Raw genomic sequence first — 25,745 nt, 5'->3', positions numbered from 1 at the left:
ACACGCCGCTGTCCCCCTTTATGTGGGACACATAAGGGGCTCCGTGTGCCGCTCCCACCAGGGCCATCCATCGTGTCCATGTCAGAATTCCCAGCTCCAAACCCTCCCTTCCCGCTCCTCCCCTCTCCTACCCTCCCCCCTGCTCTTCTTGCGCTCCCCGGAGATCCAAGAGGGAGGAAAAAAAAAACCACCCCAAAACTGGTCTGAAAATTCACACGCGGGACTCGCCAACGTCGCAAAATCCGATCCGCTCCGCGGGGCCAGGCTGGGAAATCTGGGATTGCTCCAGCCGGGAATAAAACCCCCCCAGCAGGGACAGGCGGAGGGGTGGCCTCCAAGAGAAAATGCCAAACTCTGCCTGCGGGTCCCAACGGGGATGCAAAGCCTGCAGCTGGTACCGCTGGAGAGGCCAAAGCCAGAGGGCCTCTCCGAATCCGTGGGAATGTGGGCGAGTTGGACGGGACCTGAGGCAGAGCTGGGTTTGACCTCGGCTCCCACCTCGGAGCCGCCTCGTTCCCAGCTCCTCTCCAAGGGGAGGTGATGCCTAAAGATCTCTGGGCTTTCCCCCAGCTCTGTGGGACGCCATCCCAGGGTTACGTAGCTCCTGGTGGTTTTCCTGCATTTCCCCAGGATACTGGGATAAGAACTAATCTCCCAACGCGTCCCTGAGGGGTATTGCCAAGGAGAAGAACATTTTGGTTTCCAACCACAATCTGAGAAGAAAGCAGGGCCGAGAAGCCCTTGGGGCTGACGTGGGGTGAGTCCTGGGACAAGTGAACACCCCATTGTACCAGTCAGAAATCCGAATTAATCACCAAAATAACCACAATTATCCAAAGGTGGGAATGCTGGGACTGGTTGTGCCCGTGCCCAGATGGAGTTCCCAGCATGGATCTGCTTTGATCCGAGGGTTTGAACCCGTTCAAGCAAAGGCTTTGCTCTGGTAAGAGGAGGCAGCGAAGGAGCAGCCGCGTTCTGGGCGGGGATCATGGGGTTAGGCTGGGCTGAGCAGGGTTAGGCCAGGGAGAGCAGGGTTAGGCTGGAGTGCGAAGGATTAGGCTGGGCTGTGCAGGGTTAGGCTGGGCTGTGCATGGTTAGGCTGGGCTGAGGAGGGTTAGGCCAAGCAGAGTGAGGTTAGGCTGGGCTGTGCAGGTTTAGGCTGGGGTGAGAGGTTAGGCTGGAGTGTGAGAGGTTGGGCTGGGCTGAGCAGGGTTAGGCTGGGCTGTGCAGGGTTAGACCACAGAGAGCAGGGTTAGGCTGGCGTGAGCAGGGTTAGGGTGGGCTGTGCATGGTTAGGCTGGGCTGAGCAGGGTTCAGCTGGGCTGAGCATGGTTAGGCTGGGCTGTGCAGGGTTAGACTGGGCTGTGCAGGGTTAGACCAGGGAGAGAAGGGTTAGGCTGGGCTGTCCATAGTTAGACTGGGCTGTGCAGGGTTAGACCAGGGAGAGAAGGGTTAGGCTGGGCTGTGCATGGTTAGGCTGGGCTGAGCAGGGTTAGACCACGGAGAGCAGGGCTAGGCTGGGATACACAGGGTTAGTCTGGGCTGAGCGGGGTTCAGCTGGGCTGTGCATGGTTAGGCTGGGCTGAGCAGGGTTAGACCACGGAGAGCAGGGCTAGGCTGGGATACACAGGGTTAGGCTGGGCTGAGCAGGGTTAGTCCAGGGAGAGCAGGGCTAGGCTGGGATACACAGGGTTAGTCTGGGCTGAACAGGGTTAGGCCAGGGAGATCAGGGCTAGGCTGGGATACACAGGGTTAGTCTGGGCTGAGCATGGTTAGGCTGGGCTGTGCATGGTTAGACCATGGAGAGCAGTGCTAGGCTGGGATACACAGGGTTAGTCTGGGCTGAGCATGGTTAGGCTGGGCTGAGCAGGGTTAGGCCACGGAGAGCAGGGCTAGGCTGGGATACACAGGGTTAGGCTGGGCTGAGCGGGGTTAGGCTGGGCTGAGCATGGTTAGGCTGGGCTGAGCAGGGTTAGGCCACGGAGAGCAGGGCTAGGCTGGGATACACAGGGTTAGTCTGGGCTGAGCGGGGTTCAGCTGGGCTGTGCATGGTTAGGCTGGGCTGAGCAGGGTTAGGCCAGGGAGAGCAGGGCTAGGCTGGGCTGAGCAGGGTTAGGCTGGGCTGAGCAGGGTTAGGCCAGGGAGAGCAGGGTTAGGCCAGGGAGAGCAGGGCTAGGCTGGGATACACATGGTTAGTCTGGGCTGAGCGGGGTTAGGCCAGGGAGAGCAGGGCTAGGCTGGGATACACAGGGTTAGGCTGGGATACACAGGGTTAGTCTGGGCTGAGCATGGTTAGGCTTGGCTGTGCATGGTTAGACCACAGAGAGCAGGGCTAGGCTGGGATACACAGGGTTAGGCTGGGCTGAGCATGGTTAGGCTGGGCTGTGCATGGTTAGGCCACGGAGAGCAGGGCTAGGCTGGGATACACATGGTTAGTCTGGGCTGAGCGGGGTTAGGCCAGGGAGAGCAGGGCTAGGCTGGGATACACAGGGTTAGTCTGGGCTGAGCGGGGTTAGGCCAGGGAGAGCAGGGCTAGGCTGGGATACACAGGGTTAGGCTGGGCTATGCCGAGCGAGCCGGAACGTGCCGGGTTAAGCCGGCGGCGCGCAGCATTACTTAGGCCGGGCCCCGTGCGCGGTTAGGCCGGGCCTTACCTGGACGCGGGCCTCGGTGAGCTTGGTGCGCTGGGCCAGCTCCTCGCGGGTGTAGATGTCGGGGTAGTGGGTCCTCTCGAAGGCCTTCTCCAGCTCCTCCAGCTGCTCCGCCGTGAACGTGGTGCGGCTGCGGCGCTGCTTCCGCTTCAGCGGCAGGTCCGGCTCCGACTCCACGTCCGAGCCCTCGTCCAGGCGGTTCCCTGCGGACAGCGGAGAGACCCTCAGTCCCACCGGGAGAAAGCTTGGAACGGGAAAAGCCCAGAAAAGCCAGGAAAACCAAGCTTGGAATGGCGAACCTCCCTACGCGGGAACGGGGAAAACGGGAGCTTCCACTGGAGGGATTGATCCGCAGCCTTAGGAAAAGGCTGCGCATTGGGTTAGGGTAAAAAGAATTAAATTAGATTGATGTGAAAAGGCTGTAGGTTGGATTAATGTAAAAATATAATACACAGACATCAGGCAGAAAAATCACAAACTTATGGTTCTACAGTTGTAAGAATACGCCTTAAGTGAGAAACTATTAATAAAATGATGAAGGGTTTTTAATGTAGGAGTGTAGTTAAATAGACTAAGCTAAGGGTTTAGAAGTTAGAATAGAATATTGGAACTATATAACTATATTATATATATTAGAATATAACTATAAATATAGTCCATAGATTATAATATAACCATAACTATATTCTATAGATTAGAATATAACCATAACTATATTTTATATATTAGAATATATCTGTAACTGTAGTCCATATATAAGAATATAACAGTACCAATATTCTATATATTAGAATATAACCATAACTATATTCCATATATTAGAATATAACTGTAACTGTAGTCCATATATAAGAATATAACAGTACCAATATTCTATATATAAGAATATAACAGTACCAATATTCTATATATTAGAATATAACTGTAACTGTATTCTGTATATTAGAATATAACTATAACTATATTCAATATATTAGAATATAAGCATAACTATATTATATACATTAGAATATAACCATAACTATATTCCATATATTAGAATATAACTATAACTATATTCTATGCATTAGAATATAACTATAACTATATTCCATATATTAGAATATAACCATAACTATATTCCATATATTAGAATATAACCATAACTATATGCCATATATTAGAATATAACTATAACTATATTCTATACATTAGAATATAACTATAATGATATTCCATATATTAGAATATAACCATAACTATATTCCATATATTAGAATACAACTATATTCCTTATATTAGAATATAATCATGTATATATGTAATAGCCAATTAGGTAAAAGTATCCGCAGTGCAGCAAAATTAAGTGAAAGTGGTAAGTTAGAAAAACGAAACAACCTTTGTGACATCTGTCCGTTAGATTAAAAAGTTACAGATTGTCTTTTGACAAAGAACTCGTGGCTACTCGTGAGCTAGAAGTGGCTCCTTGCTCTCACAAATCTCACACTGCTAAAGCTGGTCTGAGTAATAAACCAGCCCAAAAACACTCCCGTTCCCTCATTAATTGCAGCGAGAATCAAATTCCAGTTTGGGTTGGAAAGGCCTCCGAGTCCATCCAGTGCCACCGCCTGCCGTGGGCACCGACACCTCCCACCACCCCAGGGCACTCCAGGGGTCCGGGGCAGCCGCAGCTTCTCCGGGAATTCCATGCCAGGGGGAATTTCTTCCCAATATCCGAGAAAAGGAGTCCCTCAATTCCCCAGCCATGGGAATCCTGGAATCCCAGTCCCTGTCTCCACAGCCATGGGAATCCTGGAATCCAAATCCCTCAATTCCCCAGCCATGGGAATCCTGGAATCCCAGGCCCTGTCTCCACAGCCATGGGAATCCTGGAATCCCAGTCCCTCAATTCCCCAGCCATGGGAATCCTGGAATCCCAGTCCCTCAATTCCACAGCCATGGGAATCCCGGAATCCCAGCACCTCAATTCCCCAGCCATGGAAATCCTGGAATCCCAGCACCTCAATTCCTCAGCTGTGGGAATCCTGGAATCCCAGTCCCTCAATTCCCCAGCCATGGGAATCCTGGAATCCCAGCACCTCAATTCCCCAGCCATGGGAATCCTGGAATCCCAATCCCTCAATTCCCCAGCCATGGGAATCCTGGAATCCCAGTCCCTCAATTCCCCAGCCATGGGAATCCTGGAATCCCAGTCCCTCAATTCCCCAGCCATGGGAATCCTGGAATCCCAGTCCCTCAATTCCCCAGCCATGGGAATCCTGGAATCCCAGGCCCTGTCTCCACAGCCATGGGAATCCTGGAATCCAAATCCCTCAATTCCCCAGTCATGGGAATCCTGGAATCCCAGTCCCTCAATTCCCCAGCCGTGGGAATCCTGGAATCCCAGTCCCTGTCTCCACAGCCATGGGAATCCTGGAATCCAAATCCCTCAATTCCCCAGCCATAGGAATCCTGGAATCCCAGTCCCTCAATTCCACAGCCATGGGAATCCTGGAATCCCAGTCCCTCAATTCCCCAGCCATGGGAATCCTGGAATCCCAGTCCCTCAATTCCCCAGCCGTGGGAATCCTGGAATCCCAGTCCCTGTCTCCACAGCCATGGGAATCCTGGAATCCCAGTCCCTGTCTCCACAGCCATGGAATCCTGGAATCCAAATCCCTCAATTCCCCAGCCATAAGAATCCTGGAATCCCAGTCCCTCAATTCCACAGCCATGGGAATCCCGGAATCCCAGCACCTCAATTTTCCAGCCATGGGAATCCTGGAATCCCAGCATCTCAATTCCCCAGCCATGGGAATCCTGGAATCCCAGTCCCTCAATTCCAGAGCCATGGGAATCCTGGAATCCCAGTCCCTGTCTCCACAGCCATGGGAATCCTGGAATCCCAGTCCCTCAATTCCCCAGCCGTGGGAATCCTGGAATCCCAGTCCCTCAATTCCAGAGCCATGGGAATCCTGGAATCCCAGCACCTCAATTCCCCAGCCATGGGAATCCTGGAATCCCAGACTAGTTTGGGCTGGGAGGGACCTTAAATCTCATCCCACTCCACCCCTTCCAAGATCCCAGGTTGCTCCAGGCCCCATCCAGCCTGGCCTTGGACACTTCCAGGGATGAGGAATCTCCAGTTCTCTGTCCCGTGGACAGAACATCCACTGGTTTTATGCTTTTTTTAGCATTTTCTACCAATTGTTTTCCTCACATTGCAGAGAGAACCTTGGAAAACGAAAACTTCCCACAGGAAAAGGGGAGCTCATAGTCCCCGATTCAAATTGTTACAGAAAAAAAGAACTTCCAGCATTTGGCTCATCTCCATTTTTCCTTGGAAATTCCTGTTTCAGAGTTGCCCGTTTTGCCCCCAAAAAGGCAGGAATGGAAATGTTGTCAACGAATGATGTTTGACTTGTGCTGCCCAATTTCCTCCCGTGTTTTATCAACTTGGAGGCTTCAGTTTTTAAAACTTAGGAAGGAAAAACTGGGAATTTTCACAGACGGGAAAAACCTTTCCAGCTCGGCATTGCTGGAGGTTGGGCTGCCCAGAGGAGACAGCTCAGCTCTTCAACTCCCAAATTTCCTACGGAATTCAGGAGCCATCCAGTCCCTTCCCAATGTTTAATCAGTCATTCATTCCTCCACCTGGACTTTTCCCTTTCCCTTCTCCCTGCCTTGATCCCAGCATCAGGCACGGCCTCCCGAGGCTCTGGTGACCCCACAGGAGTGCAGCTGGAATAAATAAACCCGTTTTTGCTCCATGGTTTTCAGTGGGAGATCAAGGAGAAGTCCCCACATGGATATCCCCCAGGTCCTCAGCAGCTTTTGGAGGATCTGGAACTCCAATGTTGTCTCTCCTGGAGCAATCCAGTTCCAGAGATCTTCCATGTGGGGGTTATGGGTTCCCTGAGGGGTGCAGGTGTTGATTTTGGAGGGTCTCATCCAGGCCACAAGATGTGCCCCCAGTCCAGGGCAGCAGAGAAGGGACACGGGAAACCTCTGAGTTGGGGACAGCTCTGGCCCTGCCACCTTTTCCTTCTTTCCCAAGAAAACAGGGGATTCACTGCACAAATTGATTTTTTTCCCTTCCCAGCCTGGCTGTTGTTTTCCACAGGACCCACCCAGCCTCACTGAGAGCCAGAACCAAATCGTGCTCACAGCAAAGTCCTTTTTCTTTCGGGCCAACCTTTGCTAATTTAGGATTAAAGCAGGTCTTACATAAGCTCAGCTTGACCATAAAGTTCCCTGAAGTCTCTAACCGTGTTTTCCAGCCTATTTTTTACCCCTTTTTTGTTCAGCTCCTATATTATCATCACCCAAAAATCTGCTTCTTTTTTTTTTTTCCTTGGCAGCGCTGGGAGCTGCAGCTGTGGCTCCCGACAGCTGCTGGGGGGTTTGAGGGGTGGGAGGCACAGATTCCCCTGGAGCCGCCTCGTTTGTACTGAGATCACCACAAAAAGCCTCTGCATTCCTGACAAAATTCCTTTTATGTCCCGGGGCTTGTGGGACTTTGGAGAAGGTGCTGAATCCAGGGGAACTCTGCTCCAGGGGTGGTTTTTGAGAGGAAAAAACATTCCTTGGAGAGATTTTCCCTCCTCTGGGCTCTGGCATCCCATTAAGTGCCTTAAATGCGTTCAGCTTTTAGATCCAACCCCTTCGATTTCTGAATTTCTCCCCCAAAATCAGTGAGAAATTCCCTGACGCCTTCAGAGGGGCAGCACCTGCACCACACTTTAAAGATCCTAAAAAGAAATCCTAAAAAATGTCCAAGATTTCCCGCGTGTCGACAGAATTCATTTCTAAATTAGATTTTTGGGATTTGTCCACTTCCAGGGAAGGTCTGGGGTCTCCAGGAGAAGGAACATCTGTGCTTGAGAGCAGCAGGGCCGCACATCTGGGCCCCAGATGATGCAGGGCAGGTAGGAGCCCGCACATCTGGGCCTTGGAGGAGCAAAGGCACATCTGGAAAGCTCCAGCACATTCCCTGAAGCTCCATCATGAATGAGCTCGGCTGCTCCTCCCATCCCGCTCCCGGGATCCAGAGCTCCCCAGGGGCAGGGAAAACCACCCGGGAAAGGATCTGTGCCAAATTTCACCTGGGCAGGGAACCCCCCCAGCTCCCTTCCCTGATTTGGGCAGGGAACCCCCCCAGCTCCCTTCCCTGATTTGTCCAGGAGGTTTTGGGAGAGGACGAGGGATTGTCACCCTCTGTCCCCGCCGTGGTGCCGATTCCGGGGTGAAAAGGGTCGAGATAACCGATACCGGTATCGGGATAAACCTCTCCGTTCCCAAGCTTCCCCACGGCTCCTGCCAGGCGTTATCCTCATTTTCCAGCCGTGCCAGAGCCAGCGGGAGCCACCCCCCACCCCCAGTGACCCCGGGGGCCTGGAAGGGCTGGGAACAGCAGCCACAGCTCCCGGTGCCAAGTGCCCGGCTCCTCAAAGCTGGAAGCGAGGAAAACTCCCAGGGAATGCCTGGGAGCAGCTGCTCCCAGCCGGAGCAGCTGCTGCTGTCAGGCAGGGATGTGGGGAAGGACAGGGAATGTTTTCCAGCTGGGCTGGGCTCCCGGCACATCCAGCACGCCCCACCAGCAGCTCCCTCACCTCCCAGCCCCACAGGTCGCCGTCATTCCCAAACCAGCTGGAATAGCCCAATCCATTCCCACATTCCCCCTAAATCTCCTGTGCCACTGGATTTCTGAAGATGTGGAGAATCCCAAAGCTGCGGCTTCACCCCAAACTCAAACTCTTCATTTTTCCCAACCCATCCTTGTGTCAACAGTGGCTGCCAGCATTGCACACAAGAATTTTTCACCCAAATTTCCAGGGAATTTTGCCACAGGAATGGCCTGGAGGTGTTTTAGCCTCGCTGAGCACGGGCAGCTTGCAAAGGGGAAGGTGCAGAAATTTCCAGCAGCGCCTTGCTGGGTGGGAAGGGTGAAGGATGGGAAGCTGTGGGCTCCACTGGGAGCTCATTCTGGGAAAATTGCTGGGAAAAGCAGAGTCAGGAGTGAACAGAGGCGAAAACCTCCCAGGGAATGGGAAAACTAAAGGGAAAAGGGAAAACGAATGAAAAAAGGGAAAAATCAGGAGAGAAGGGAAAGCCAGGAGGGAAGGGAAAACTAAAGGGAAAAGGGAAAACTGAAGGGAAAAGAGAAAACCAGCAGAGAAGGGAAAGCCAGGAGAGAGGGGAAAACCAGGAGAGAAGGGAAAACCAGGAGAGAAGCGTGTGGGTTACAGGACTCGTGCTTATCCCACTGTATTTGGGGTTTTTAGGAGCAATCCCACTGTTTTTTCACCTCTTTTTCAGAGTAGCTGCTCTGTAGCTCAAAGTGAAAAGCTCAAACTGCCCAAATCTCTTTGCTTTTAGAAAGAAATGGTTATAGAAAGGAATAAAAAGGCTGAGGCTTCATCCTGGGAGTGGCGGCAGGGATGCAGTGGGGAAGCTCTTCCTGCTGTTCCGAGGGAGATAATTCCAATGTCTGGGCAATTTTTGGGAGCCAAGGGGAGAAGTGGCCCCGTGGAGGGACCTGCTGAGGGTTTGTGTGGGGCAGTGCCGAGTCCTGCACCTTCAGGAAGAGCTGGGAGAGGGAATAAACCCCCCTGGAGCAACCTGAGCAGAGCGGGGAAAGCCTTGTCCCGAGGCTCATTCCAGAGAGAGGAAATGTGGGAATTACGGCCCCAAAATCCCATTCCTGCGCAAAACTGCGGGTTCAGTTTGGGGAGCAGCGAGCAGGAGCCCTTTGGAAGGGTTTGGAAGGAGCAGGAGGAGGCTGGAACTGGAGGAGGGGACCAGGAAAAGCCGCCAGCAGTCAGGGCCTGGCCGTGTCCCCCGTCCCCATTCCCGTCTCCTCTTCCTCCCTCCTCTCCAGCCGCAGCTTCTGGGCTCCTCCTGGACCCGGAGTTAAATTAATCAACAGGATTAGGAGGCAGCGGCCCCAGCGAGGCCCTCCAGGCTCAGCCTGAGCCCGGGATGCTCCACAAGGAGCCGCAGCCGGTGCTGGAGCGGCCGGGAGCGGGGCTGGGCAGCGTGGGAGCGCATTCATTACGGGGGACGGATGGGGCGAGGGGAAGCGGAGCTGCTCGGCAGCCTCGGCCCTTCCCTCCCTGCTCCCTCCATCCCTGCAGCTGCGCCACCCTAAAAACCAACTGGGAGAGGTGGGAGGGAGCAGGACTGGGGAGAGGGATTGGGGATGAAATGGGGTTGGGGAGGGAGAGGGATTTGGGATGAAATGGGATTGGGGAGGGAGAGGGATTGGGGATGAAATGGGATTGGGAAGGGAGCGGGATTAGGAACAAAATGGGATTGGGGATGAAATGGGATTGGGGAGGGAGTGGGACTGGGGATGAAATGGGGTTGGGGAGGGAGAGGGATTGGGGATGAAATGGGATTGGGGAGGGAGAGGGACTGGGGATGAAATGGGATTGGGGAGGGAGAAGAATTGAGAACAACATGGGATTGGAGAAGGAGTGGAATTGGGAAAAAATGGAATGGGGAGGGAGCAGGATTGGGGATGAAATGGGGTTGGGGAGAGACAGGGATTGGAGATGAAATGGGATTGGGGAGGGAGTGGGACTGGGGATGAAATGGGATTGAGGAGGGAGTGGAATTGGTAAAAAAATTGAATGGGGAAGGAGCAGGATTGGGGATGAAATGGGGTTGGGGAGGAAGAGGAATTGGGGATGAAATGGGATTGGGGAGGGAGAGGGATTGGGAACAACATGGGATTGGGGAAGGAGCAGGATTAGAACAAAATGGGATTGGGGATGAAATGGGATTGGGGAGGGAGCAAGATTGGGGATGAAATGGGATTGGGGAGAGAGAGGGATTGGGAACAAAATGGGATTGGGGAGGGAGTGGAATTGGGAAAAAATGGAATGGGGAGGGAGCAGGATTGGGGATGAAATGGGATTGGGGAGGGAGAGGGATTGGGGATGAAATGGGATTGGGGAGGAAGAGGAATTGGGGATGAAATGGGATTGGGGAGGGAGAGGGATTGGGGATGAAATGGGATTGGGAATGGAGAAGAATTGGGAACAAAATGGGATTGGGGATGAAATGGGGTTGTGGGGAGGGAGCGGGATTGGGGACAGTGCAGGATTAGGGACAGAGTGGCTCTGGGGACTTGTGGAATTGGTTGGCTGGGCCGTGGCCACACCTTTTGTGCTGCACGTGGCTGCAGCAAACTCCCCCCGAAGCTGCTGCAGCCACGGGGATGCTCCATAAACCCCACCCGGAGGTGGCTGCCTGGGATTTAATGGGATGAGAGAAGGAAGGAAGGAAAACCCACTTGGAAGATCTGAGCAGCCCCAGGTGAGAGCCCCACAGAGGATCCCCTGTTCCAGACCTCTCCCTCCAGCCCAGCCCTGCTGCACGGGGATCAGTGGGATGGAGCAGCTCTCCCGGTGGGATTTGGGATAGTTCAGCCTGGAGAGGAGGCTGAACCATCCCACAGCTCCGAGTGACCTCATTGTGGCCTTCACCAGCCTGGAGGAGCCACAGGAAAGATGGAGAGAGACAATTCCTGAGGGAGGGAGGACAGGAGAGACAGGACACAGGGAAGGGCTTCCCGCTGCCAGAGAGGGGTTTAGGTGGGATATTGGGAAGGAATTCCCGGCTGAGGGTGGGCAGGCCTGGCACAGGGTGCCCAGAGCAGCTGTGGCTGCCCCTGGATCCCTGGAAGTGTCCAAATCCAGGCTGGATGGGGCTGGGAGCACCCTGGGATGGTGGAAGGAGTCACTGCCCATGGCAGGAGGATGGACCTGGATCAATTTTAAACTGCTCCCAACACAACCCAACTCAACTCAATCCAACCCAACTCAACCCAGCTCAACACAACCCAACTCAACTCAACCCAACCCAACACAATCCAACACAACACAACACAACTCAACACAACCCAACTCAACCCAGCTCAACACAACCCAACACAACCCAACCCAACAAAACACAACCCAACTCAACCCAGCTCAACCCAGCTCAGCACAATCCAGCCCAACCCAACACAACCCAAGACAACCCAACCCAACTCAACACAACTCAGCACAACAGAATTCAACTCAACCCAATCCAACCCAGCTCAACCCAACACAACCCAGCCCAACTAGCTCAACCCAACTCAACACAACCCAACTCAATTCAACCCAACCCAACACAATCCAACACAACCCAACTCAACCCAGCTCAACACAACCCAACCCAGCTCAACCCAACACAACCCAACCCAACTCAACACAACTCAGCACAACAGAATTCAACTCAACCCAATTCAACCCAGCTCAACCCAACACGATCCAGCCCAACAAGCTCAACCCAACTCAACCCAACTGAACTCAACCCAACCCATCCCATGATTACGGCTGAGATCCTGCCCTGGCCCTCGCCTGTGGGGCAGGAAGGAGGAATCTTTGGGATTCAGGCACGGAGGAATCCCTGGATCCACCATCCCAAACCGTGCCTGTGGGACAGGAGAGGTGGGATGGCACAGCCCAAGGTTTCTGCTGCCCCAGGAGGACACAGAACGAGCCAGGATCAGCGGGTGTTGGAATCTGTGGTATTGATGATTTCCAGATTGTAAAAGTCTCTGTCTGCCAGCCCCGCTGCCAAAGCAGAAGCCAGAATTGGTCTGTGCTGGTTTCCAGGTTGTTTATTCTGTTGATCTCTCACATGTTCTGCTGCCCTGCCCAGCTCTGTCCTGCAGGGCAGCGTGTGGGGCTCTGCCCTCAGTGGGATGTGACAAACATTCAATACCAGAAACTCCCTGGGCTGCATTTACAAGAACGTGCCAATATCTGTCACCCACGTTGGACAGTGTGTCCCCAGCCTGAACCAACAGAAAAATGCCAACACCACAGTGAGACATGGAGGGCATGGAGAAGGAGAAAAAGGACAAGGCACACCCAATTTCCTCCATCTTGTCCCCTTTGGACCCCTCATCTAGAATCCTAAAATTTTACTTTTGCACCCGTGCCACACTTAATTATTACTGATATCAAACCCTCAGAGCTGGTAATTCATGCTGTAAGATTGAAAACTCTTTTCCATGGCCAGAGATCACAGCCAGTGTCTCTGGGGGCTCTGTCCAGGGGGATTCTGACCCCTGCCAGGGTCCCGGGGCAGCCAGAGGGAAGCTCTGCATTCCCACAAGTGGGACATTGGGATTTATCCTCTCCTGAGCTGCACCTGCCACCGGCAGCTCCGGAGCCGGAGCTGGAGCTCTCCTGGCCTTCCCAGCTCCTTTTTCCCAGGCAGGAGCAAACCGACCCCATCCAGGTGCAAACAGGACCTCGAGGAGCCCAAAAAGGCGGCGCGGAATTGTCCTGCCGTGACTTTGTTGTTCCCAGCACTGTTATAGATAAATATTGTAATATTGGCTTTTCACGAATATGCAAATAGATTTTATATGTGTAGTGTTGAAGTAACCTTGCTATAAAGATACAGTTTTTATTTCTGTTGTTAATTAAGCTTAATGAAATAGCTGATTTAAGTCTACTTATATTAAAATACCTGCATACATAAGGTAACATCTGATTAACATAGAAAAGGATTCCTGACAGAACTGTCCTTTGGTTAAAGGCTCTGTTTGGGATCCACAGGGATCCACAGGGATCTGATCCCAGATGGGATCCCAGAGGTTCCCTGTGGGAACAGTGGGATCCACAGGACTGATCTGATCCCTGAACCTCCCTGTGGAAACAGTGGGATCTATAGACCTGAAGTGATCCCAGAGGCTCCCTGTGGGAACAGTGGAATCCACGGGGCTGATCCGATCCCAGATCAGATCCCAGAGGTTCCCTGTGGGAACAGAGGGATCCACAGGGCTGATCTGATCCCTGAACCTCCCTGTGGGAACAGTGGGATCCATGGGGCTGATCCGATCCCAGATCAGATCCTGTAAGAACAGCAGGATCCACAGGACTGATCTGATCCCAGAGGTTCCCTGTGGGAACAGCGGGATCCACGGGGCTGATCCGATCCCAGATCAGATCCTGTAAGAACAGCAGGATACACAGGGCTGATCGGATCCCAGATCAGATCCCTGAACCTCCCTGTGGGAACAGCGGGATCCACGGGGCTGATCTGATCCCAGAGGTTCCCTGTGGGAACAGCAGAATCCACAGGGCTGATTCGATCCCAGATCAGATCCTGTGGCAACAGCGGGATCCACGGGGCTGATCCTGAGGATCTGCCCCATTGCCGCGTCCCCACACCCATCACAAACCCCCAAAACTTTCCGCTCCCTCCAGAGCCAACAGACCCGACCCATCCCGAGCGCTCGGCGGCAGGCGGGGAGGGAGGGAGCCGCGTCCTTTGTGAGCGCCCTGGCCACAGGCAGATGGAATATCCATCAAGCGCAGCCCGCCTTTCTTCGCTTTCAACTCCGTGCTGCTGCTGCCTCCCTCCCCCTGCGCCCCTCGCCCTCTCTCTCCGGGCCTTTGTTCGGCCTTTTCAAGCGGCCCGAGGTGACGGGGCCGGCCCCGAGCCCCGGCGCATCTGTGGGCTCCAGAAAAGCCCCTCTGGCGCTTCGGCATCCATGGGCTCGTGCCTGCAGGAGCAGGATCCAGCCCGGGAGAGCGAGGTGCTACAGGGAGAATACATCACAGTAGAATAGAAGATAGCGCAATAGAATAGAAGATATCGCAGTAGAATGGAAGATATCGCAGTAGAATAGAAGATATCGCAATAGAATGGGAGATATCGCAATAGAATAGAAGATATCGCAATAGAATAGAAGATAGCGCAATAGAATAGAAGATAGCGCAGTAGAATAGAAGATATCACAATAGAATAGAAGATAGCGCAATAGAATAGAAGATATCACAATAGAATAGAAGATATCGCAATAGAATAGAAGATAGCGCAATAGAATAGAAGATAGCGCAATAGAATAGAAGATAGCGCAGTAGAATAGAAGATATCGCAATAGAATAGAAGATATCACAATAGAATAGAAGATAGCGCAGTAGAATAGAAGATATCGCAATAGAATAGAAGATAGCGCAATAGAATAGAAGATAGCGCAATAGAATAGAAGATAGCGCAGTAGAATAGAAGATATCACAATAGAATAGAAGATATCGCAATAGAATAGAAGATATCGCAGTAGAATAGAAGATAGCGCAATGGAATAGAAGATAGCGCAATAGAATAGAAGATATCACAATAGAATAGAAGATATCGCAATAGAATAGAAGATATCGCAGTAGAATAGAAGATAGCGCAATAGAATAGAAGATATCGCAATAGAATAGAAGATATCGCAATAGAATAGAAGATAGCGCAATAGAATAGAAGATAGCGCAATAGAATAGAAGATAGCGCAATAGAATAGAAGATATCACAATAGAATAGAAGATATCGCAATAGAATAGAAGATATCACAGTAGAATAGAAGATAGCGCAATAGAATAGAAGATATCGCAATAGAATAGAAGATATCGCAATAGAATAGAAGATAGCGCAGTAGAATAGAAGATATCACAATAGAATAGAAGATAGCGCAATAGAATAGAAGATATCGCAATAGAATAGAAGATATCGCAATAGAATAGAAGATAGCGCAATAGAATAGAAGATATCACAATAGAATAGAAGATATCGCAGTAGAATAGAAGATATCACAATAGAATAGAAGATATCGCAATAGAATAGAAGATATCGCAATAGAATAGAAGATAGCGCAATAGAATAGAAGATATCGCAGTAGAATAGAAGATATCACAATAGAATAGAAGATATCGCAATAGAATAGAAGATATCGCAGTAGAATAGAAGATAGCGCAATAGAATAGAAGATAGCGCAGTAGAATAGAAGATATCACAATAGAATAGAAGATATCGCAATAGAATAGAAGATATCGCAGTAGAATAGAAGATAGCGCAATAGAATAGAAGATAGCGCAGTAGAATAGAAGATATCACAATAGAATAGAAGATATCGCAATAGAATAGAAGATATCGCAGTAGAATAGAAGATAGCGCAATAGAATAGAAGATAGCGCAATAGAATAGAAGATATCACAATAGAATAGAAGATAGCGCAATAGAATAGAAGATATTGAAATATAATATGATATAATACATTACAATATAATATATTGCAATATAATAGAATATATCACAATATAATAGAATATATCACAATATAATAGAATATATTGCAATAGAATAGAATATATCGCAATAGAATAGAATATATCACAATATAATAGAATATATCGCAATAGAATAGAATATATTGCAATAGAATAGAATAGAATATATTGCAATACAATATAATATAATATAATATAATATACTACAATATAGTATATTGCAATATGATATAATACATTGCAATATAATAGAATATATTGCAATAGAATAAAATATACTATGTCACAATAATAGAATAGACTAGACTAGACTAGACTAGACTAGAATAGAACAGAATAGAATATAGAATAAAATAGAATATATTGCAATATAATATATTACAATATGATAGAATATATTGCAATATAATAAAATTGAATATATCACAATATAATAATATCATATCACATCATATCATATCATATCAATTCTATAATAATATAATTATTTATAATGATATTTTTAGCTGACAATATAAAATAACACAATATGTTATTTATAATTATATTATTTATATAATAATAATGCATTATATAATGGTATATTAGAATAGAATATTTCCAATTATAATATTGGCTTTGCACAGATATTAAAATGGATTTATGTGTGTGATGTTAAAGTAACATTGTCACAAAGATATGGCTTTTATTTCTGTGGGGAAAAGGAATGAAGGGAGGAAGGGAGGAAGGGAGGAAGGGAGGAAGGGAGGAAGGAAGGAAGGAAGGAAGGAGGGAAGGAAGGAAGGAGGGAAGGAAGGAAGGAAGGAAGGAAGGAGGGAAGGAGAAGGAAGGAAGGAAGGAAGGAAGGAAGGAAGGAAGGAAGGAAGGAAGGAAGGAAGGAAGGAAGGAAGGAAGGAAGGAAGGGAGGAAGGAAGGAAGGAGGGAAGGAAGGAAGGAAGGAAGGAAGGAAGGAAGGAGGGAAGGAAGGAAGGAAGGAAGGAGGGAAGGAAGGAAGGAAGGAAGGAAGGAAGGAAGGAGGGAAGGAAGGAAGGAAGGAAGGAAGGAAGGAAGGAAGGAAGGAAGGAAGGAAGGAAGGAAGGAAGGAAGGAAGGAAGGAAGGAAGGAAGGAAAGAAGGAAGGAAGGAAGGAAGGAAGGAAGGAAGGAAGGAAGGAAGGAAGGAAGGAAGGGAGGAAGGAAGGAAGGGAGGAAGGAAGGAAGGAAGGGAGGAAGGAAGGAAGGAAGGAAGGAAGGAAGGAAGGAAGGAAGGAAGGAAGGAAGGAAGGAAGGAAGGAAGGAAGGAAGGAAGGAAGGAAGGAAGGAAGGAAGGAAGGAAGGAAGGAAGGAAGGAAGGGAGGAAGGAAGGAAGGAAGGATTCCTCGTGGAGCAGCACAAACAGATCCCACGGCTGCGAGGGCTGGGCACGGGGAGCAGGGGGCCAGGAGCCCACTGGCATCACGGGCGGGAGATCTTATCCTGGAAAACCCCTGGATTTCCAGGGATCCCATCCCAGATAACCCCTGGAATTACAGGGGTCAAATTTATAGGGCAAGGGAGCAGTGATGGGAGATCCAATCCCAGATAACCCCTGGATATACAGGGATCTGATCCCAGATGACCCTGGATTTATCTGGTCCTGGAGAATCCCTGGATTTTCAGGGTAGGGATGAGGGCTGGGAGATCACATCCCAGACAATCCCTGGATTTACATGGATCCAATCCTGAATAATCCCTGGATTTCCAGGTATCCCATCCCAGACAATCCCTGGATTTACGTGGTAGGGATGAGGGATGGGCGAGCCCATCCCAGACAGTTCCTGTATTTCCATGGATCCCATCCCAGACAATTCCTGTATTTCCATGGATCCCATCCCAGACAATCCTTGGATTTCCAGGGTAGGACACAGGGATCCCAGCCCGGCTCCCCTTCAGGGGACACTGCCAGGCTTGAGGGACCAGCGTGGCACCAGGGCTTGGGACACTGGGGGACAGATCCCAGTGCCAGGGAGAGATTCCAGTGCCAGGGACAGATCCCAGCGCCAGGGAACAGATCCCTGATCCAAGGACAGATCCCAGTGCCAGGGAGAGATTCCAGTGCCAGGGACAGATCACAATGCCAAGGACAGATCCCTGATCCAAGGACAGATCCCAGTGCCAGGGACAGATCCCAGTGCCAGGGACAGATCACAATCTCAGGGACAGATCACAATGCCAGGGACAGATCCCAGTGCCAGGGAACAGATCCCAATGCCAGGGACAGATCCTTGTGGCCCTGAGCCACCTCTTCCCCTCCCTTCCTTCGTGCTCCAGCTGGGAAATCAGGGATGCAGCAAAACTCACAGAGGATTTTTGGAATATCTGATTTTCTGTCCCCCACATGCTCCCTGAGCCCTGTGGGTTTTGATTTGGGAATTAATTTTCTATGCTATTAATTTTCTATACACTTTCCATGTATTCATATATTAATACACAGATTTCTATGTATTTATACATAGAATTATATTTATATGTGGATATCCACATCCTCCTGCCTCGCCACAAACTCCACTTTCCCTGCTGCGTTTCTCCCACCTCCTCTCGCCTTTCTCTCCACATTTCCCCCCTCCCCTGCCCATTTCTCCCCCAAAAATCGCTCCCAGCTCTCCATTCATGTCAGGAAGCGCCGGGACGCGCTGGGCAGAGAGGCCCCGAGCGGGACGCGGCCCCGGGATGTGCCGGCAGCGGGGCTGTGACATTCGCCCGCGATTGAACCCCCTGAATTCGCCCTGCCAGAAGAAAGAGAAGAAAGGGAAACGCAGGGAGGAGAGAATGCGAGTGACAGAAAGAAGGATTGAATGAAGGAGCGCGAAGAAAGGAAGACATCCCTGCGCCGCGCTCCTTTATCAGCGCTGTCATCTGCAGCAGGGCCCTGCCCGCATTGTCTCACCTTGGGCCGAACAAAAAAAGGGATTTTTTTTTTTTTTTTTTGGTGCGGATTCCTTTAGAGCTGCCAGGACCCGCACCTTAGGGGGTCGCGGGAGGCTGAATGTGCAGCTGACAGCCCCGCGCGATATCAATAAAGCCCGACACCCGGCTCTTCAGCACTGCTCATGTGGAAGGTACGGCCTGAATATTAAAACCCCCGGGAAGGAGCCCGGGATGCCGGGGGGAGGGAGGGAACGCGGGGCCGGGAGGGGTCGGGCCGGGGGATGCGGCGGCGGAACGAGCGGAGGGACAGAGCGGCTCCTCCCGCGCTCCTGGCGCTGCTGGGGCCACCAGCTGAGGTCTCGGGCTCTGAGCTTCTCCATTTTCCGTGTGTTTGGGACCTGCAGTTCTGTGTGGCCTGCAGTTCTGTGTGACCTGCAGTTCTGTGTGTGTGACCTGCAGTTCTGTGTGACCTGCAGCTCTGTGTGACCTGCAGTTCTGTGTGTGTGACCTGCAGTTCTGTGTGACCTGCAGTTCTGTGTGATCTGCAGTTCTGTGTAACCTGCAGTTCTGTGTGTGTGACCTGCAGTTCTGCGTAACCTGCAGTTCTGTGTTTGTAACCTGCAGTTCTGTGTGACCTGCAGTTCTGTGTGTGTGACCTGCAGTTCTGTCTGCGTAACCTGCAGTTCTGTGTTTGTAACCTGCAGTTCTGTGTGACCTGCAGTTCTGTGTTTGTGACCTGCAGTTCTGTGTGTGCAACCTGCAGTTCTGTGTGTGTAACCTGCAGTTCTGTGTTTGTGACCTGCAGTTCTGTGTTTGTGACCTGCAGCTCTGTGTAACCTGCAGCTCTGTGTTTGTGACCTGCAGTTCTGTGTTTTTAACCTGCAGTTCTGTGTTTGTGTTTGTGACCTGCAGTTCTGTGTGTGTGACCTGCAGTTCTGTGTTTGTGACCTGCAGTTCTGTGTTTTTAACCTGCAGTTCTGTGTTTTTAACCTGCAGTTCTGTCTGTGTGACCTGCAGTTCTGTGTTTGTGACCTGCAGTTCTGGGTTTTTAACCTGCAGTTCTGTGTTTGTGACCTGCAGTTCTGTGTTTGTAACCTGCAGTTCTGTGTTTGTAACCTGCAGTTCTGTGTTTGTGACCTGCAGTTCTGTGTTGGTGACCTGCAGTTCTGTGTTTTTAACCTGCAGTTCTGTTTTTTGTAACCTGCAGTTCTGTTTTTTGTGACCTGCAGTTCTGTGTTTTTAACCTGTAGTTCTTTAGTGCAGAACTCCAAACTCCGCACAGGCTCAGCTGCTGCTCTCCCGTTTTGGGCACACACAACAATTCCCCTCCAGGCCTGGCGATCAAGGACACCTCACTGCCTCAGGCCCCGAGAAATTAAACAAAAGGGAGCTAGGGGGAGCAAACTTGGGGTAATTTACTTCATTAGATGAAGCTGGAATTGAAGGATTAACCCCCAATATGCAAATGGACCAAAATTATCAAAGTGTGAAAAACTCTGGTCCATTTTTGGGTGTAGCCCTTGCCTGAGATGCACCTGAAGGCCCTTCAGCAAATACAAGCACTTTTTATTCCCTTAATTTTGTCCATCCTCTGTTTTTAGACAGCCCCAAAAGGCATCACAGCCAGGGCAGGAGGGATAAAGGATGGGGTTGCAGCTTCTCCCAAGGTGCTGGAATTGGAATTCTCCTCCAGGAGCCTGACAACAACCCCAGAATCACATCCCGCTCCCATGGAACCGCTCCCACCCTGCTCTGCCCCAAAATCATCTCAGTCGGGTCAGAAAAAAAGTGATTTTGTTATCCAAGAATGGTTTTCCATCCATGGAAAATCCTGGTTTCCTCATGGGATGGAGCTGTCATTCCTCATGGGATGGAGTTCCCATTCCTCATGGGATGGAGTTCCCATTCCTCATGGGATGGAGCTCCCATTCCTTGTAGGATGGAGCTCCCATTCCTCATGGGATGGAGTTCCCATTCCTTGTAGGATGGAGCTCCCATTCCTCATGGGATGGAGTTCCCATTCCTTGTAGGATGGAGCTCCCATTCCTCATGGGATGGAGTTCCCATTCCTTGTAGGATGGAGCTCCCATTCCTTGTAGGATGGAGCTCCCATTCCTCATGGGATGGAGTTCCCACTCCTTGTAGGATGGAGCTCCCATTCCTCATGGGATGGAGTTCCCACTCCTTGTAGGATGGAGCTCCCATTCCTCATGGCATGGAGTTCCCATTCCTTGTAGGATGGAGCTCCCATTCCTCATGGGATGGGGTTCCCATTCCTTGTAGGATGGAGCTCCCATTCCTCATGGGATGGGGTTCCCATTCCTTGTAGGATGGAGTTCTCACTCCTCATGGGATGGGGTTCCCATTCCTCATGGGATGGAGCTCCCATTCCTTGTAGGATGGAGTTCCCATTCCTTGCAGGATGGAGCTCCCATTCCTCATGGGATGGAGTTCCCATTCCTTGCAAGATGGAGCTCCCATTCCTCATGGAATGGGGCTCCCGGCTCCCAGCGGGGACAGAGCCCAGCTGTGCCACCTCCCGGGCCAGGGACATGTCAGGAATCCCAAATTCCTCCTGCTCGGGATCCAGCAGGGAATTCCTGGTGGCCACACTGAGCTGCTCAGCTGAGAGCGGGCATGGCACCATGAGGGAAGCACCGCGGATTTTTCCTGGTTTTTGGCACGAAATTTTCCCTTCCCAGCTCGGATCTCGCAGGAAGAACGGCAGGAGCGGCTCATCCATGGGAGCCCCGAGTCCTCCAAGCCCCAGGGCCAGCCCTGCAGCCCCATTTCTGCAGGAAATTGCCCCAATTTATCCCGGGAGTCTTGGACACCAATTCCCCTAAAGGACAGGGGGGCCAATCCCACCCCAGGGTGTCCTGGGCAAGGGGGGACACGGCTGTCCCCAAGGCCACCAGCCAGGAGAGAACTCCCAAGGAGTTTCCAGGACACAGGGCACGGCTGTCCCCAAGGCCACCAGCCAGGAGGGAACTCCCAAGGAATTTCCAGGATACAGGACACGATGTCCTTAAGGTGGGAGCTCCTGAGGAGCTTTCAAGGACACAGAACACGGCTGCCCCCAAGACCATCACCCAGGAGGAGTTTCCAGGACAGAGGACACAGATGTCCCCAAGGCCACCAGCCAGAAGAAAATTCCCAAGGAATTTTTCAGAACACAGAACATGGCTGTCCTCAAGGCAGGAGCTCCTGAGGAGCTTTCCAGGACACAGGACACGGATGTCCCCAAGGCCACCAGCCAGGAGGAGTTTCCAGGACACAGGACACGGATGTCCCCACGGCCACCAGCCAGGAGGGGTTTCCCAGGACACCAGACCTTGGAATAGGTGGGAATGGGTGGGAATGGTTGGGAATGATTGAGAATGGTTGGGAATGGTTGGGAATGGTTGGGAATGGCTGGGAATGGCTGGGAATGGTTGGGAATGGTTGGGAATGGATGGGAATGGCTGGGAATGGCTGGGAATGGTTGGGAATGGCTAGGAATGGTTGGAAATGATTGGGAATGGTTGGGAATGACTGGGAATGGTTGGCAATGGTTGGGAATGATTGGGAATGTCTGGGAATGGTTGGGAATGGCTGGGAATGGTTGGGAATGGCTGGGAATGGTTGGGAATGGTTGGGAATGATTGGGAATGGTTGGGAATGATTGGGAATGGCTGGGAATGGTTGGGAATGGTTGGGAATGGCTGGGAATGACTGGGAATGGTTGGGAATGGTTGGGAATGGATGGGAATGATTGGGAATGTCTGGGAATGGTTGGGAATGGCTGGGAATGGTTGGGAATTTCCTGCCATTCTATTCCCAGCCATTCCCAGCTATGGAAGTTCCCGATCCAAGGGTGAAGATCCTGAAATCCCCCTAAATTCCAACACCTGGCTCCGAACCCTCCCCACTCGGGCTCAGTCCACTTCACCACATCCACAAATCCATAAATTATCCTCATTGCGATAAATCCATAAATTAGCCCAGAAATCCCACGGGAATTCCCTCCAAGAAGACAAATTCCACCTTTCTATCCCATTCCCATGGGACAGCACTTGGATCCATTTCCTTCCCACAGCAACAAAGTTCCCCTTCCAAACCCTCAAAATTCCATCAGAACCATGGGAAAGGTCGGATCGGGAGCCTCGTTTTATGTATTTTTTAAAAATTCAGTGGTATTCCTAAAATCTGGAATTATTAGCACAGGACTGAGATCTAGAACTAAAATATTCCCACAGCAAACACATGAAAGGGATTCCCTATTATCCCAAATCCCTTTTCCCAGAACTCATCGCGCTTCCTTGGAATTTCAGGCCATTCCTTAGAATTTTTAGGCCCTTTCGGAGCTTCCCAAGTTTTTGCTGGCGGCATTCCGGATATTCCCCAATATTCCCCAATCCTGCACAACGTCACCCTCTGCTGACACCTTCCCGGAGGAGTTTTCACACCAAAAAGGGACAATTTTATCCCAAATCCTGCCCCTGGCAGCTCCCAGGGCCGGGCACTTCCCAATGGAAACTCAGGAAACTCCGGGATCATCCAGGAGGATCTTCCCAGGGCTGGGAATTCCCGGCTGCTGCTGCTGCCAAAAGCTGGGAGGTTTCTTTCCCATTAAAATCTGATATTTGATCCCTGGGATCAAATGGTGCAGGGGCTGGAAAAGCATCCGAGGAAACACCGGGAGTGGGATTGGAATGATGTTTGTGCACAGTAGGAGGAGGGGAAAGCCCCAAAATTCCATTTTTTTGCCAGCTCTGGGATCTGCAAGTCTGGAAGGAGGCAAAAATCATCTCAGTCAGGTCATGAAAAATCAGATTTTTTAATCCAAAAATGGGGATTTATCAGTGGAAAATCCTGCTTTCCTCACGACCTCCATCACCTAATGGAATTGTTTTTCCTTAAAAAGCCTGAATTTGGCTCTTTTGAGCCTTTCCTTGAGTATTATGGGGGAAAAGAACTCCAGCTGGGATTTATTGTGTCCCAAAAAAATGGAAAATGGAAATAAATGGGAATAAATCAGAATAAATGTAAATAAATGTAAATAAATTGGAATAAATAGGAATAAACTGAAATCCAGGTGAGTTCCTGGCAAGGTTCACACCTGGATGTAGGTGGGGAGAATCCCAGGAAAGACAAAAATCCCTATAAAAATAATATCTGGGATTTAGGGGTTTGTAAAAATCCATGTGATGCCAAAATCATGGAGGGGATGGAGAACAGGCCCGGGAAAAATGAGATAAATATAAATAAATAAATAAATAAATAATTTAATGTATCAGTTGTTAAATAGAAATGTGTATTATTGTGTCTAAATGTGAGTTATTAAATAGAAATGTGAATTGTTAAATCTGAATTACAGCCCTGGGAATGGCGGGGTTGGGGGGTGGAGCAGGGAAGTGGAATTTTATCTGGATCAATAAATATTGATCGGGATCAATAAATTGGGCACAAGGGGGGGGAGGAGGGAAAGGGAAAAAATGGGGGAAAGGGGGAGGAAATGGGGGAAAAGGGGGAAAGAGGGGAAAAGGGGGAAAGGGGGAAAAGGAGGGAAAATGGGGAGAAAAGAGGGGAAAAGGGGGGGGAAGGGAGGAAAATAGTGGAAAAGTGGGAAAATGGAGAAAAAGTGGAAAAGGGGGAGAAAGGGAGGAAAAAGAGGGGAAAAGGAGGAAAAATGGGGGGAAATAGGGGAAACGGGAGGAAAGTGGGTGAAGGGGGAAAGGAAGGGAAAATAGTGGAAAAAGGAGAAAACTGAGGAAAAGGGGAGGAAAGAAGAAAAAGGGGGAAAGGGAAGGGAAAATTGGAAAAGGGAAAAAATGGGGGAAAGAGGGGAAAGGGCAGGAAAATGTGAGGAAAAGGGGGAGGGAAGGGAAGGGAAGGGAAGGGAAGGGAAGGGAAGGGAAGGGAAGGGAAGGGAAGGGAAGGGAAGGGAAGGGAAGGGAAGGGAAGGGAAGGGAAGGGAAGGGAAGGGAAGGGAAGGGAAGGGAAGGGAAGGGAAGGGAAGGGAAGGGAAGGGAAGGGAAGGGAAGGGAAGGGAAGGGAAGGGAAGGGAAGGGAAGGGAAGGGAAGGGAAGGGAAGGGAAGGGAAGGGAAGGGAAGGGAAGGGAAGGGAAGGGAAGGGAAGGGAAGGGAAGGGAAGGGAAGGGAAGGGAAGGGAAGGGAAGGCCCGGAGTGACCCAGGCTGCTCTTTATTAATGAATGTCCCTAATTGAGGCTGGCTGAACCTGGCTTGGCCCCGCAGAGGGACAGACAGGGGGACAGAGGGATGGACAGAGGGACACTGGAGATTTTCACACTGTCCTTCTGTTTTGGCCCCCCAAACCCACAGCAGATATTCCAGCAGGAAGGGTTTTTAGGGAAAGGTGTTTTCCAGTGTTATAAACTCCAGCAGGAAGGGTTTTTAGGGAAAGGTGTTTTCCAGTGTTATAAACTCCAGCAGGAAGGGTTTTTAGGGAAAGGCATTTTCCAGCATCAGCCCCTGAAAACTGGGGAAGTGGTAAGAGAGGGAATGACAGGGGAGGTTTGGGTGGAATATTTGGGATCAATTCTTCCCTCTGAAGGCCCCAGATGGAATTCCCAGAGAAGTTCTCCATCCCTGGCAGTGCCCAAGGCTGGGTAGGACGGGGCTGGGCGCCGCCTGGGATCCTGGGGTGGAGCAGGATGAGCTCCAAGCTCCATCCAACCCATCCCACGATGCCAGGGAGAAGCAGGACAGGGAGGGGACAGAGGGTGGCAGCGGGGGTGGATCCCACAGGGACAGCCGGGCTTGGGTGGCTCGGGAAGGGCGGCGCTCACAGGGGGACAGAGAGGACGGATTCGAGCGGAACGATTCCCGATATCCCCGCAGCAGTGGGGAATGAAAACCCCTCAGGAATAAACACCCCTCCAGAATAAACACCCCTCAGGAATAAAAACCCCTCAGGAATAAACACCCCTCAGGAATAAACACTGCTCAGGAATAAAAACCCCTCGGGAATAAAAACCCCTTAGGAATAAAAACCCCTCAGCAATAAAACCCCCTTAGGAATAAACACCCCTCAGGAATAAAAACCCCTCAGGAATAAAAACCCCTCAGGAATAAAAACCCCTTAGGAATAAAAACTCCTTAGGAATAAAAACCCCTTAGGAATA

At 50.5% G+C, this 25,745-nt stretch overlaps 1 protein-coding gene across 1 annotated transcript in view; it reads right to left on the bottom strand.

The window, feature by feature from the left end:
• Window positions 1–211: 211 nt before the first annotated feature.
• The window catches only part of PAX7 (paired box 7), a 71,050-nt gene continuing 45,516 nt past the window's right edge, over window positions 212–25,745 (bottom strand). The window contains exons 6-7 of the mRNA XM_077788249.1: window positions 2,655–2,854; window positions 212–358 (exon numbers count right to left, since the gene is read on the bottom strand). Coding sequence (XP_077644375.1) covers window positions 212–358; window positions 2,655–2,854 — 347 coding nt within the window. The remainder of the gene's footprint in view (window positions 359–2,654; window positions 2,855–25,745) is intronic.

This window comes from Lonchura striata, chromosome 24, assembly GCF_046129695.1.
Source record: "Lonchura striata isolate bLonStr1 chromosome 24, bLonStr1.mat, whole genome shotgun sequence".
NCBI classification, from domain to species: domain Eukaryota; kingdom Metazoa; phylum Chordata; class Aves; order Passeriformes; family Estrildidae; genus Lonchura; species Lonchura striata.
This window is presented reverse-complemented; position numbering and strand designations above follow the sequence as displayed.